This window comes from Saimiri boliviensis, chromosome 16, assembly GCF_048565385.1.
Source record: "Saimiri boliviensis isolate mSaiBol1 chromosome 16, mSaiBol1.pri, whole genome shotgun sequence".
Classification (NCBI taxonomy): domain Eukaryota; kingdom Metazoa; phylum Chordata; class Mammalia; order Primates; family Cebidae; genus Saimiri; species Saimiri boliviensis.
The window spans coordinates 73,862,956-73,875,997 of NC_133464.1; the positions used below are offsets into that span (position 1 = coordinate 73,862,956).

General features: G+C 33.0%; 1 protein-coding gene across 17 annotated transcripts in view; it reads right to left on the reverse strand.

The window, feature by feature from the left end:
- NBEA (neurobeachin) overlaps window positions 1–13,042 on the reverse strand; it is a 702,569-nt gene that overhangs the window by 451,068 nt on the left and 238,459 nt on the right. For all 17 annotated transcript variants that reach the window (XM_074387836.1, XM_074387843.1, XM_074387839.1 and 14 more), the window contains one exon: window positions 1,882–2,320. In XM_074387836.1, coding sequence (XP_074243937.1) covers window positions 1,882–2,320 — 439 coding nt within the window. The remainder of the gene's footprint in view (window positions 1–1,881; window positions 2,321–13,042) is intronic.

Below are 13,042 nucleotides of genomic sequence, written 5' to 3' on the forward strand. Positions count from 1 at the left end.
TGTGAAAAAGGTGACATAAATGTGAAACATCATAAGGAACACACAAGGAACATCACTATATGAATGAACATCCAAACATAATATTAATACAAACTCCTTAAAAAAAAGAAAAATATTCTCCTACATCTTGGAGTCCTACCATTTTTTACTTTTTAAAACTTTTGATATCACACATTTTCTATTATGGCAATTATTTGCAAACATCTTATTTTCCTACTACTCTCTAAGTTCATAGAACATAAAACTAATTTTATTTATCTTTATATTCTGCACTGTAACTAATGCCACATAAATCTTCCACAACAAATTTTCAAGATGTGTCTGTAAAACACTGGCTAAAGTATTTACAGGCAAAGTTTAAATTATATTTGTGTATGAAAAGGGTAATTCAGTTAGGCGCGGTAGCTCACATCTATAATCCCAGCACTCTGGGAGTCCGAGGCAGGTGTATCACAAGGTCAGGAGTTCAAGACCAGCCTGGCCAAGATGGTGAAACCCAGTCTCTACAACAATACAAAAATTAGTCGGGTGTTGTGGCAGACATCTGTAATTCCAGCTACTCAGGAGACTGAGGCAGAGAATTGCTTGAACCTGGGAGGTGGAGGTTGCAGTGAGCCAAGATCACACCACTGTGCTCTAGACTAGGCAACAGAATGAGACTCTGTCTCAAAAAAAAAGAAAGGGTAATTAATCAAAACTGAAATGACTATACCACCACATCCCCTACCCCTCATCTCTAAAAAGTTCCTTAGAACAAAGCAGTATGGTTATTTTAGAGAAAGCAGTATGGAATAGATATTATTTTTTGACTACATATTTTGACCTTTCCATTTAGAAACATTTTATTTCCTAATTTGATCTTGTCTAAAATAAAAAACACTTGCTTGTCAATCACCTCATACACATATATAATTTTTTGGTATGAAAAGATGTCTTAAAATATCAATAAAAATAATTTAATTTAAAAGGTAAACCATCACATTTTTTAGTTAGTGCGTTAACATGAAAACATTATTTGGAATATGCATTAATCCCAGTGGTCAATATTGAGTACCAGTGTTAGTAATTAGTGACTAAAATAGTCTTCTAATCTTGCACATGTTTTTAAATACTGGAATATATTAGATCCATAGGGTATTTGGTTCTAAAATATCTTATTCTGCTTCTGTGAACTATCATTTTTATTGAATGTATAATGGAATAGAAAAAAAAATTAATTATTCCTTAAAAGAATTCCTCGTATAATTTAACATTTGAATGTATGAGCCATGTTATAAATAGTTTAGATAACTAAAGTGCCAAAATACCTTTCAAAAATATATACTTTTAAATACATGCTTCAAAATACAGCTTTTTCTTTGGTATTGGAAATACCATAAATAAGATGACCATGAATAAGTTTTAAATTTTTCCACATACTTCCATTAAGGCTCAAATTTGTATGTTATTACTTAAAGCATGTTATATAATCTCCCACAATTATTACAGTATTTTATAATATTATAATGGAATTTCAGAGCCAGGATAGACCTTAGACAGATGTGACCCATCCACTTCCCCATTATATACATGAAACAACTAAGTCCAAAGAGAAGAATAACACTCTCAATGTACTGTAGTCCTCTGATAATCGAATATAACCATAATCCATGTTTCCCTACTTCAATTCAATGTGCTATCCACCATATCACATTGAAATCTCTTCTTTAAGATATATTATTAAGATGTCTTATTATAAGATTAGGTTGAGCTATCACTTTGTCTTCGTAATAAGCATCTACATTAATAAAATTTTCAAGACCTTCCTTATGTTTTAAAATTAACAAAGTCTAATCTTCCTTGCATGCACAAAGCCCTGCGAATAATAGATTCAGTACCTACCTGTCAAAGGAATGAAACTGCATAGGAAGAATGGCTTGCGCTTCTCTCTTCAATGCTGGATCTGGGTATGGGATAGGTTCAGGACCACACTCTGCAATTTCAACTGGGGCAGCCACAAGACTTTTCAGTATTTCTTTGACATTAATGCCTTTGGTTTGACTAATGCTAGATATGGACGGTGCAGGCTTCAACGTTTCACTGGGATTTTCAGTTAAGCTCTCTTGTGATTTCTTCACTTCAGATGACAAAGTGGATAAGAGTTCACTCATGGCATCAGGGCCTGTACTTGTTTCTAATTCCGGCCCATTCAGGATGCTAGCCACTTGCTCCTCTCCAATTCCTGAATCTGTATGGGGAATTGAACTTTCTAGCTGAATATCTTCACCAGGAGTTGGTGTTTCTTTTTCCTTTATAGTATCTGGAAATGCAGCAGGTGTTTCTGGAATGAAAGAAACTAGGTTAGAAAAAAGCCTCAAAAGTAAAAACCCTGCATTATTAATAAAATGTTCTCACATATTCAAGTAAATAAAACCTTTAGAAACAAAAAAAATTGCTAAATGAATCGTGTATAGTAGTAACATAACTCAGTTAAAAGATACCAACCAGCCTGGTGTAATGGCTCATGTCTGTAATCCAAGCACTTTGGGAGGCCAAGGTAGGTGGATCCCCTGAGGTCAGGAGTTAGAGACCAGCCAGGCCAACATGGTGAAACTCTGTCTCTACTGAAAACAGAAATATCAGCTGGGGGTGGTGGCACATGCCTGTAATCCCAGCTACTCGTGAGGCTGAGGCAGGAGAATAGCCTGAACCCAGGAAGAGAAGGTTGTAGTAGGCCAAGATCATGCTATTGCACTCTAGCCTGGGCAATGAGAGAAATTCCATCTCAAAAAAAAAAAAAAAAAAAAGATCATCCAATACAACTATTATTTTGTTCAGGGAGCATCAAAATAATCCTCTTGCTTTTGTAAATCATCTAGTATTCCAAAACTGATGACTTCAAAAGCATCAGGAAATAGTTCCCATAACAATTTCTTAAAGCAGCTTATAAAATAATTATATGATGTTCCCCCATTATCCTTTCATTGTTAGCTACCAATACCAAAAAATTATCAAAGAGAAATTCTTATATTTCTCTATTAGTTTCCTCAAAAATACAGTCATTTTTATACCTTCTTTAGTACTTTAATTTAATAATATCTGAAATATTCAAGCTATTTGAAGATATTATTTAAAAATTATACTATAAAAAATTCTGACAAACTTGAAAAACGCAAAGCCAGTTAGATGGTTAGTTCAAAAGAAGAAATATATTAATAGAATAATGTTCCTCAAGGATGAGGCCTATATTTTAGAGTACTCATGCTCATTCTTTGTAAATAAATATAAATTTCAATCTGTGAAAATTAAATCAGAAACATACATGTGTATATATCTACACAGATAGTGAAATACCATATAATATAACCAACTAAAATTAATGAAATAAAAAATGTTTAAAATGTTACATTTCTATCAAATTTCATCATACAAAAGTTAATAAGGTTCTTCATATAATAAAATGTTACCAAATTCTAAATAATAACCTTGAAAAGTGTACCTCATCTAAGTATAATGGAGGTAACAGTCCTTAACTTAGTCATTTTGAATAAAGTAAGATACCATTAAGCTACTATAGCTAAATTCATTGACCTTGTATAAAGCAGAAGCTCAGTAGATGTTAGCTATTTGTATTATTTAAACAAATGAAGTTTATCTTTGAAAATGAGAAGCACAGACTACATTATTTCAAAGATGTCCTAAAAATCTGAAAATTGGTAAATTCTATATAACTTCTCTTAGATTTTGTTGTTATTATTTGCTTGTTTATTTGACATTCAAAGGTTGTTAGAACAAGAAATCAGAAAACCACCCAGCAGGAAAATAGGCTACCTTGATGTCACCAAGACATCTCATAAAAACTTTTGTGAAATCTCTAGTAAAAACACAAAGAAATGTTGTTGTGATGACAGAATTGTTGGTGTGATCACAGCTTGATGAAAGTTTTGTACATATATACTAAAGGATTAAAAATAATATGAAGGGATTTTGTCAGTAACAGACTCAATTCTTGGGTGTTGTCTATTAGACAGTTTTTTAATCTCTTGAATTTAGACTAGTGGCATGCCATTCAAATTTCTGAGGGTGTGAATTTATAATACCTTTTCTAGGATAAGTATCAGAAAAATGTTACCAGGTTTTGAAAAAAAAAATTCCCTTTTTCTCCCCTTTTTCTTTGATCCCCCTTTTCTTTTGAATCAAACGGTATTAAATCTATACATTAAACTAGGAATAAATAATATCTTCATATCATTCAATATTCCTTGTATTGAATATTAATTTAAGCTGACTTAAAAATATACATTTCTCACAATTCAATATTATATCATAGTTTTCCTCATTTATCAAATAGGTTTACATTTTGTTTGTTTATTTGTCAGTTTGGTAAAAGATGACAGACTAAAAGAAAAGATTAATCTGCAGAATACAATAATAATATTCATATTGGATGACCAATGTGAAAATCAGGGTAGATGTATTCTTTACTGCTTCTAAGATTAAAAATTAAAATAACTGCATGAAAGTTTTGAGAAGACAATGTCAGTAATAGTAGGCAAGGGACTAGAGAAGGAAATAGGTAAGAAGCAAAGACAACAGTTTGGCATTTTCAATAAAACCTCAGTAACATTAGAAATAAGGAGGAGGAGAAGACTAAGGATGTTTCTGAAATATCTAGGTTAAGGAAAAATAAGTGGCAATACATCACTAACTGAGAAAGGAAGAAAATGAGATTTTTTTCAGGGAAATAATTAAATTTTGAATCACTTTTAGTCTACAGAATCTCTGAGATATTTACCATAGGTCAAAAGAATAGCCATACATTTTGGGATCATTCAAACTGAAGCAATAGCCAAAACTTTGGAAGTTGATTAAATAACTAGAATGAGAAGATACAATGACTGAGGCAGTTATTTTCACTATGAGAGATACTGCTGAATATATTTCAACATTCATTTGCATCTATAGACTGTATTTTTTTTGAGAGAAAACAACTGAAGCAAAGTATCAGGAGAGAATTAAACAAACAGTAACAGAGATAACAGGACAGAAAATGTAAATGTAAAAACAAAATAAAAACTCTAACAATGTTAAACAAAAACAAAACAATGTCATGGATCCTAGCATGGGATAACTTTTATAGAGTTTAGTTATTTAATTTTAATTTATTTGTAATCATTTAACTATAAATCATTGCACCTGTGCAGGTTATATTAATCACAGGCATGTAAGTTTTCAATAGCTCTTATCAGTTTCTGTAGCAATAGGCAATGTCAGTACACAGAGCAGAAACATTACTAGCCAGAGTGATTTTAACCTTGTCAGAAACAGGCATTTGGATGCAGATGCCTCCTTTTCTTATTGTTTTTCATTGAATCTAATGAGTTTATCCAGTACATTTTGAGAAAAATATGGGGCTAAGTTCAGCAACTGACATGATATTTACATGGTGACTTCATTTGTCACATTCCTTCTTCCAAAATCCTGTTTCACCATGATTTATGAAGTATTTCAATGTCTTACATGTTAAATTATTTAAATTTCTATTTTCCAAACTCTCTAAATAAGATGATAAGGAATATCGTGAAAGAAACATACAGTACCTTGTTATTATAGCACTAAAAATTATATTAAGTTTTGGTGCTTTAATTAATAATATAATCAAACTAAATCACTGTAATTTAAAACACAAAAAGCTGTATGTAACTTACACATTTTGTTTATATTAAATCCATAAATGCAAAATTAATTATCTTAATTCCAAAGAGAAAATATGCACAAAATTATTTTAAATCCTCATTAAAGTTCATTTTAAACAAAAATACTGCAATGCATTGATTAATTATTTGCAATTATTTATATATGATTTATTTTGTTTGTTTGCTACACTAAGTGTATAAAAAGAATACTACTTCAGGAATTATTATTACCAAATTATATGCCCATAAGAGACAAAATGAAAATTTGGAAGATAAGCCAAGAAAATCTTGTAATTGATGTTTTGACTAGGCTGTGTCTACAAGTGTGTCTTTCTGAGTTTACCCTACTTGGGGTGCACTGAGCTCTTTGGACATATATATCAATAATTTTTACCAACTATAGGGAGTTTTCAGGCCAGTATTTCTTCAAATTTTCCTTCTGCTCCTTTCTTTTTCTCTTTTCCTCTGGGACTACCAGTATACATATGTTGGTTCACTTAACAGTGTCAAACAGGTCTGTGAGGCTCTGTTCACTTTTCTTCATTCTTTCTTTGTTCTGTTCCTCAGAGTAGGATAAACACAATAGAGCTATCTTCATGTTGCTGATTCTTTTACTGCCAGCTCAAATCTTCTGTTGAACCCCTCTAGTGAATTTTTCATTTCAGTTATTATAATTTTCAGCTCCAGGATTTCTATTTGGTTCTTTATTATGTATTTCTTTATTGATATCCTGTGGTGAGACATTACTCTTAAACTTTTTGTTCTTTAGAAAATTATTCCTTGAATTATTTGAACATATGTAAAAGAGCTGGTTTAAAGTGTCTGTCTAGTAAGTTCTATATGTGGACTTTCACAGGAGCATTTTATATCAACTGCTTTTTTTCCCCTGTGCATTGACAATATTTTCCTATTTCTTTATTTATCTCATATCTCTTTTTGTTGTAAACTGGACATTTTAAATAACATAATGTGGCAATCATGGAAATTAGACCCCATCTACAGAGTTTGTTCTTGTTCTATTTATTTAATTTCTTGAACTAATTCTATAAAATCTGTTTTCCATCATCTGTAGCCACTTAAGTCTGCTCAGTAAACCTAGTGGTCAGCTAATGATTGCACAGACATGTCTTAAATGTCTTGAACCAATAAATCTTCCACCCTTTGCCAGAGGTTCCACATGTGGGCATTGGGGAATGCCTGCAATGCTCACATGGTTTAAAACTACTCCCTCATAGCCTGTGCTTCCTGCTTGTGCTGGGCCTCAAGGTCAGCCAAAGGTAAGAGACTGAGGCCTTCTCAGGTCTTTCCTGGGCCTGAGTACAGCCCCGGGAATATGGCTATCTCATTCTCACAACTGTTTAAGCTTTTAGGCAAGGTTCTTTCTTGCCCCAGTTGGCACTGCCACTTCAGGCAACTGCAATGTTAAAAAAAATGTTGATTATTTGCAACAAAAACCTTGGAGACAGGTTTTTCTTATTAAACAAGCTCTAGATGAGGTCAAATAATAATAAGCCCTGTGAATCGAGTTCTTCTAGGAAGATTTCATACAGGTCAAATAGTTATAATGCTCTAAGGTCAAGATTTTGTAAGGAATTCCAAACCTAGTCTACTGCCACTCCTAACACCAGTGGCTGCAAGGCTACCAGTTTTCAAAACTACCACTATTGTCTGGTCTCTGGTTTTCAAAGCTACCACAGAGCTGAAAAAAGGTAGATAGCAACAGGGTGATCAATTCACTCTAAATCTTTCTGTTCTTATAAAGTTCTATATATTTTTTTGAATTAACACCCTCTGGATTGTTGTAAGCCTTTGACTCCTTTCCAGAGAGCTGAAAAAGATTATTTTGACAGTTTTTGCCAGTGTTCTCATTGCTCTTTTAAAGAAGCAGTATTTTGGAGGTTCTTATTTTGCTCTTCCCAAACTTCCACTTACAAGAAATGTTTAGAACTCAAATCTTTTTTTTTTTTTTTTTTTTAAAGGTGGGGTTTCACCATGATGGCCAGGCTGGTCTTGAACTCCTGACCTCAGATGACCCACCCACCTCGGCCTCCCAAAGTACTGGGATTACAGGGGTAAGCCACAGTGCCCAGCCCAGAACTCAAATCTTAATGTAGTTTCAATTTTATTTTTAATAAATTATTAACTAGAACTTAAAATATAGTCATATACAAGTATTTTGCTTTTCTCTTGCCCTAGCTTGTGTTTTTTTCTCTTTTTCCTTTCTTCTCAAAGGAAAAAAAAAATACATAAATCCTATTAAAATGTATCATGCAGTTTTATAATGCAATGGAGGCAACCAATAACACTAATAATAAAATGCCAGCATATACAATTATATATCTGATAAAAGTTTAATATCAAAAAGATATAAGGAACTCAGCTCAACAGCAACAAAATAACCCAATCAAAGCATAGGCAAAGAACCTGAAGAGACATTTCTCAAAAGCAGACAAAGAGCTAACAGGTGTATTTAAAAAAATGCTCAACTTCACTAATTACTAGAGGAATTCAAATTAAACTGCAAGGAGATATCACCTCACACAAGATGGCTATTATTTAAAATGTAGCCAGGCATGGTGGCTCACATCTGTAATTCTAGCACTTTGGGAGGCCAATGCTGGTGGATCACCTTAGATGGGAAGTTTGAGACCAGCTTGGCCAGCATGGTGAAACCTCATCTCTACTAAAAATATGAAAATTAGCTGGGCACAGTGGCACGGATCTGTAATCCTAACTACTTGGGGGTGGGGGGTGGCTAAGGCAGCAGAATCACTTGAAGCTGGGAGGCAGAGGTTGCAGTGAGCTGGGATCACACCACTGCACTTCAGCCCAGGCAACAGAGCGCGACTCCATCTCAAAAAAAAAAAAAAAAAAAAAAAAAAAAAACACAGAAGTGTGGGAGAGGATGTGAACCCCTGTACCCCTGTATATTGTTGATGGGAATGAAAATTAGTATAGCCATTATGGAAAATGGCATGGAGATCCTCAAACAATTAAAATTATAACTACCATACAATTCAACAATTCCACTTCTGAGTATATATTCAAGTGATACGAAATCAGTATCTGGAAGAGGTATGCGCACTCCCATGTTCATTGCAGCATTATTCACAGCACAGTAGCCAAGATATGGAATCAAGTGCCTATTGATGAACTGATGAATGAATAAATAAAATGTATATACACAATGGAATACTATTCAGTCACAAAAAAAAGAAATCCCTGTCATTTATTACAACATGGATGAATCTGGAGGACACTGTGTTAAGTCAGACATAAAAAGAAAAATATGGCTATAATACTACTTATATAGGGATCCTTAAAAAGGTGAACTCACAGAAGTAAAGACTAGAATGGTGGTTACTAGGGGTTGGGAAGATGTTCATCAAAAGGACCAATGTTTCAGTTACAGAGAGGGAATAAGTGCTGGTGATCTATTTTACTGGTGACTTTAGTTCATAATGTATCAGTACTTGAAACTGCTGAGGATAAATTTCAAACATTCTTACCACAAAAAGAGATATGTGAGGTGATGAAGATATTAATTTGCTTGACTTAATCATTCCCTAATGTATACAAATATCAGTATATCACATTGTATACCATAAATACATAAACTAAAAAGATAGTTATGACTACCCTCTTGAAGCATACATTCTAATAAACAATTAAACAAAGTGTATAAATAGAAGAAAGAAAATATAACAAGATGATATGAGAAAGAATAATAACGGAAAGGAAGCTACGTAGTTGTAAGAGTCAGGGAAGGCCTCTGGGAGGAGACCTGAAGAATGAGTACATACCAGTCACGTTAAAAAAAAAGAAAAACGGCCAAACCCAGGAACAAAATACAAACATCCTGAGGCATGAAAATGCTTGGCATGTTTAAAAAACTAAAAGGTAGTCTTTTTCATAGTGAGCAAAATAAAAAACAGCATGAGACAAGGTTGGAAACATAATCAACAGTCAATAGTCATTTTTAGGGCCCTTGTGAAATTTTACTCTAAATACTATTAGAAATTTTATGTCAAGAAAGGACATAATCTGATTTATATTTTAAAACAGAAATTTGCAGCAAAACTCTGAAAATAAAAGAATAACAATCAGAAGAGAAGTGAGGAATTAACTCTAGAGGTGATTATTGTAATTGAAGCAAGTCAGAATTAGAGTAATTTTGCCACTTTAAGTCATTTTAACTTTGTCCCAAAAATTACAGGGAGCTTTTTGAGAATTTTAGAAAGAAAAATTACTTTACTAATTATATATTATAAAATATTATATTAATATAGTATATAAATTATACTTACTATATTGCTATATTGTATTTTAAGTGTTATTTCCAAAATTGTCAGTAATAAACTGAAGACTAGAAACAAAAAATCCAATAAATAAATTTTGGCAACACTTCAAGAAGGGCTTTGAGTCTCAACGAAGGGATTACATCAAGATATAAAAAGAGAGACCAGGGAGCTAATTCAGAGTTTTTTAAAAGTCTCAACAAGGAGCTGAAACAAAGGAATGGGGGTGTGAAGGAGTTGAAGAATAGTCCAGAAAAGGGTTCTCAACTATTTGTGAAAATTTACTTTTCTTTCCTCAATCCATTATTCACTGACACATTTAGAAAATAAGCTAGAAATTTTTATTTATTAAAATAATTGTGGTAAATTACTGAAAAAATTAAAAAATTTAAAACTACACAAAATAAAAGCCCAACTGTTTTGTTATTTGATTTAGGAGACATAAAATTATGTATCAATAAATATAATCATACAAGAATAGCACAAAGAAAAAGAATACAATTATAAAAATGGCCTGTGTTGTTCACTGAAAGGGAACTGGTGATTTAGACAACTACTATTACACTTGTAACTTTTCTTCATTACACATCATAACTAAACAAAAAGTTTTAGGTAAAGAGTAATCCCCATCCCCAAAATGCCTATATGAATATTTTGAACAAATACTGTGATTATAAATAAAGTTTATGATGTTGGCAATGAGCTTTTTGCTTGTTAATTTATCTCATCTAAGGTGAACTGGAAATAAAGCTACTCAGGGGAATAATAAATATCTAAATTGCTTTTGTTTTATTTCAATAACACTCAAAGAGGAGAAAGCAGTATCACACAGGTAAGCTGATGGAATTAAATCTCTTCTACATCTCAAATAGTTGTAGTAAGATATAAATTATATTTCAGTAAAAGAAATTGATTCCAGATTCACAAATTTGCTATCTATGAGGATCTTCTATTGCTGAAAAATAAAACATAAAATAGTCTACCCAATCCATAAAATGACAGGAGATAACTTTTGAAGAAAGAACAAAATCAGATCATTCCTAAAGATCATAATGCTTGATAATTTCTTTTTTCTTTGAAAATGGGTCTTGCTCTGTTGCTCAGGCTGGAGTGCAATAGGCACAATCCTGGCTCACAGCAACCTAAACTTCCTGGGCTTAAGCAATCTTCCCACCTCAGCCTCCTGAGTAGCTGGTACAACTGGTGCAGGCCACCATGCCTGATTAATTTTTTAATTTTTTTATATAGACAGAGTCTCACTACATTGCCTAGGCTGGTCTCAAACTCCTGGCCTCAAGCTATCCTCTTTCCTTGGCCTCCCAAAGTGCTGGGATTACAGGCATGCATCACCAAGTTGGGCCAATAATTATTATTAAATTGTGAAACATGTCATAGAAATTGTGTTAACTTTTGTTTGTGCTCTTTGACCATACCTACCATGGAAAAATATCTTTCCCTGTTTGGAAGCATTGAGTTCATGAAAAATAATTGACAGACATTTTCCCTCAATAACCACTATACCACAGCATGCAATAACAGCTATGATATGCTGCCATAGTATCACATAATATAGAGAATAATAGCAAATTTACCACATTGTCCTTAAAGTAATTCAAAATTTTATTATGCTACTAACACCTCTGTTCAGTTTAACTGAAACTGTTTCCATAGCAAGACTTTCTTGACAACATGCATTAATAGTCTGATATAGGCTCCTTAATATGGGCAGATACTCCAGGATACTTTCCATAGCAGAGCCTTTAGAATATACTCTACCAAACGCCAGATGATGTTTGCTGACAATCTCATCCTTTTTTTTTTTCCTTTTTTTTGGTTTGCACAGTTTAGAGCTAGATGTGTTTGTTGGCCAGCAGTGAAGTTGAAAAAAATATTTTTCCCTTCATTTCATCATGCTGTTCAAAAGTTGCACATTTATAAAAAATAGTATCTGTGCATTCATCAAGTTGTAAAAAAAATATTTTGCCAGCTTTATTTGTTTCAAAAGTTGCTGTTCCATACGATTAGCCAGTTATGGAATATGTTGAATTATGGTATCACCTGGAGCTCAAGGTCCTCTTCAAAACTCATTAATTTATTGGAGAATTCAGTTCCTTCCTGCTGTAGGACTAAAGTCCTCACTTTCTTGCTGGCTGTCAAATGGTGAGTGCTATTAGCTCCTATGTGGTTTTCTTAGATCCTTGCTCCGTGGTCACCTCCATCTAAGCAATAAAGATCCTGCTTCATGTCAAATCTGTCTCACATTTCAAGTCTCTCTGACTTTCTGTTCTGTGACCAGAAGAAAAAACTCTCTTCTTTTAAGGAGCTCATCCAATTAGGTCAGGCCCACCTGGATAATCACCATTTCTTAAAGGCCAATGTGCCATACAGCATAACCTAATCACAAGAGTAAACACCATCCCAGAAATTTTGTAGTGTGTGTACACAGGAAAATCTTGGAGCTATCACAGAATTCTACGTATTACAATCCTTTGAGCTGAGGTCAGTAATCTCATGTTACTCCTACCGAGAGATACTATCATTTTGGCTTTTACATCTCTAAAATTTTCATTGATTTTTTTTTTTGCTTTCTATCTTCCGTTTCTCTCAATATGTTAACTTTTTCCTTTAAATTGAAAAACATCTTGAATATGCATATAATGGTGTCTATAATGTACTTATCTGATGATTCTGCCATTTCTGTTGTCTCAAAATCTGTTTCTATTCACTGATTTTTTTTCTTTTGCTTATGCATCATATTTTTGTTGGATGTCTAACATTTAATTTTGTGGTTTTTGGTAAGGACTTTTCACATTCCTTTAAACTTATTATATTTACATTAGGGCTCATTTAGTCCCACTACTACTAAAGTGTGACTCTCCTGAGATCTCTCCTGAGTGCTACCACTATGCATATTAATATACATATAATTAGGTATCCTTAATTTATAGATGATACTTAAAGCAATGTAATAAAATACAAATATAAAAGCTATACTTTGCTCTCAGTAGCCAGGTATAAATAGAGCATATCATATCTCCATGAAACCTGAGGTATATACTTGTTTTATAA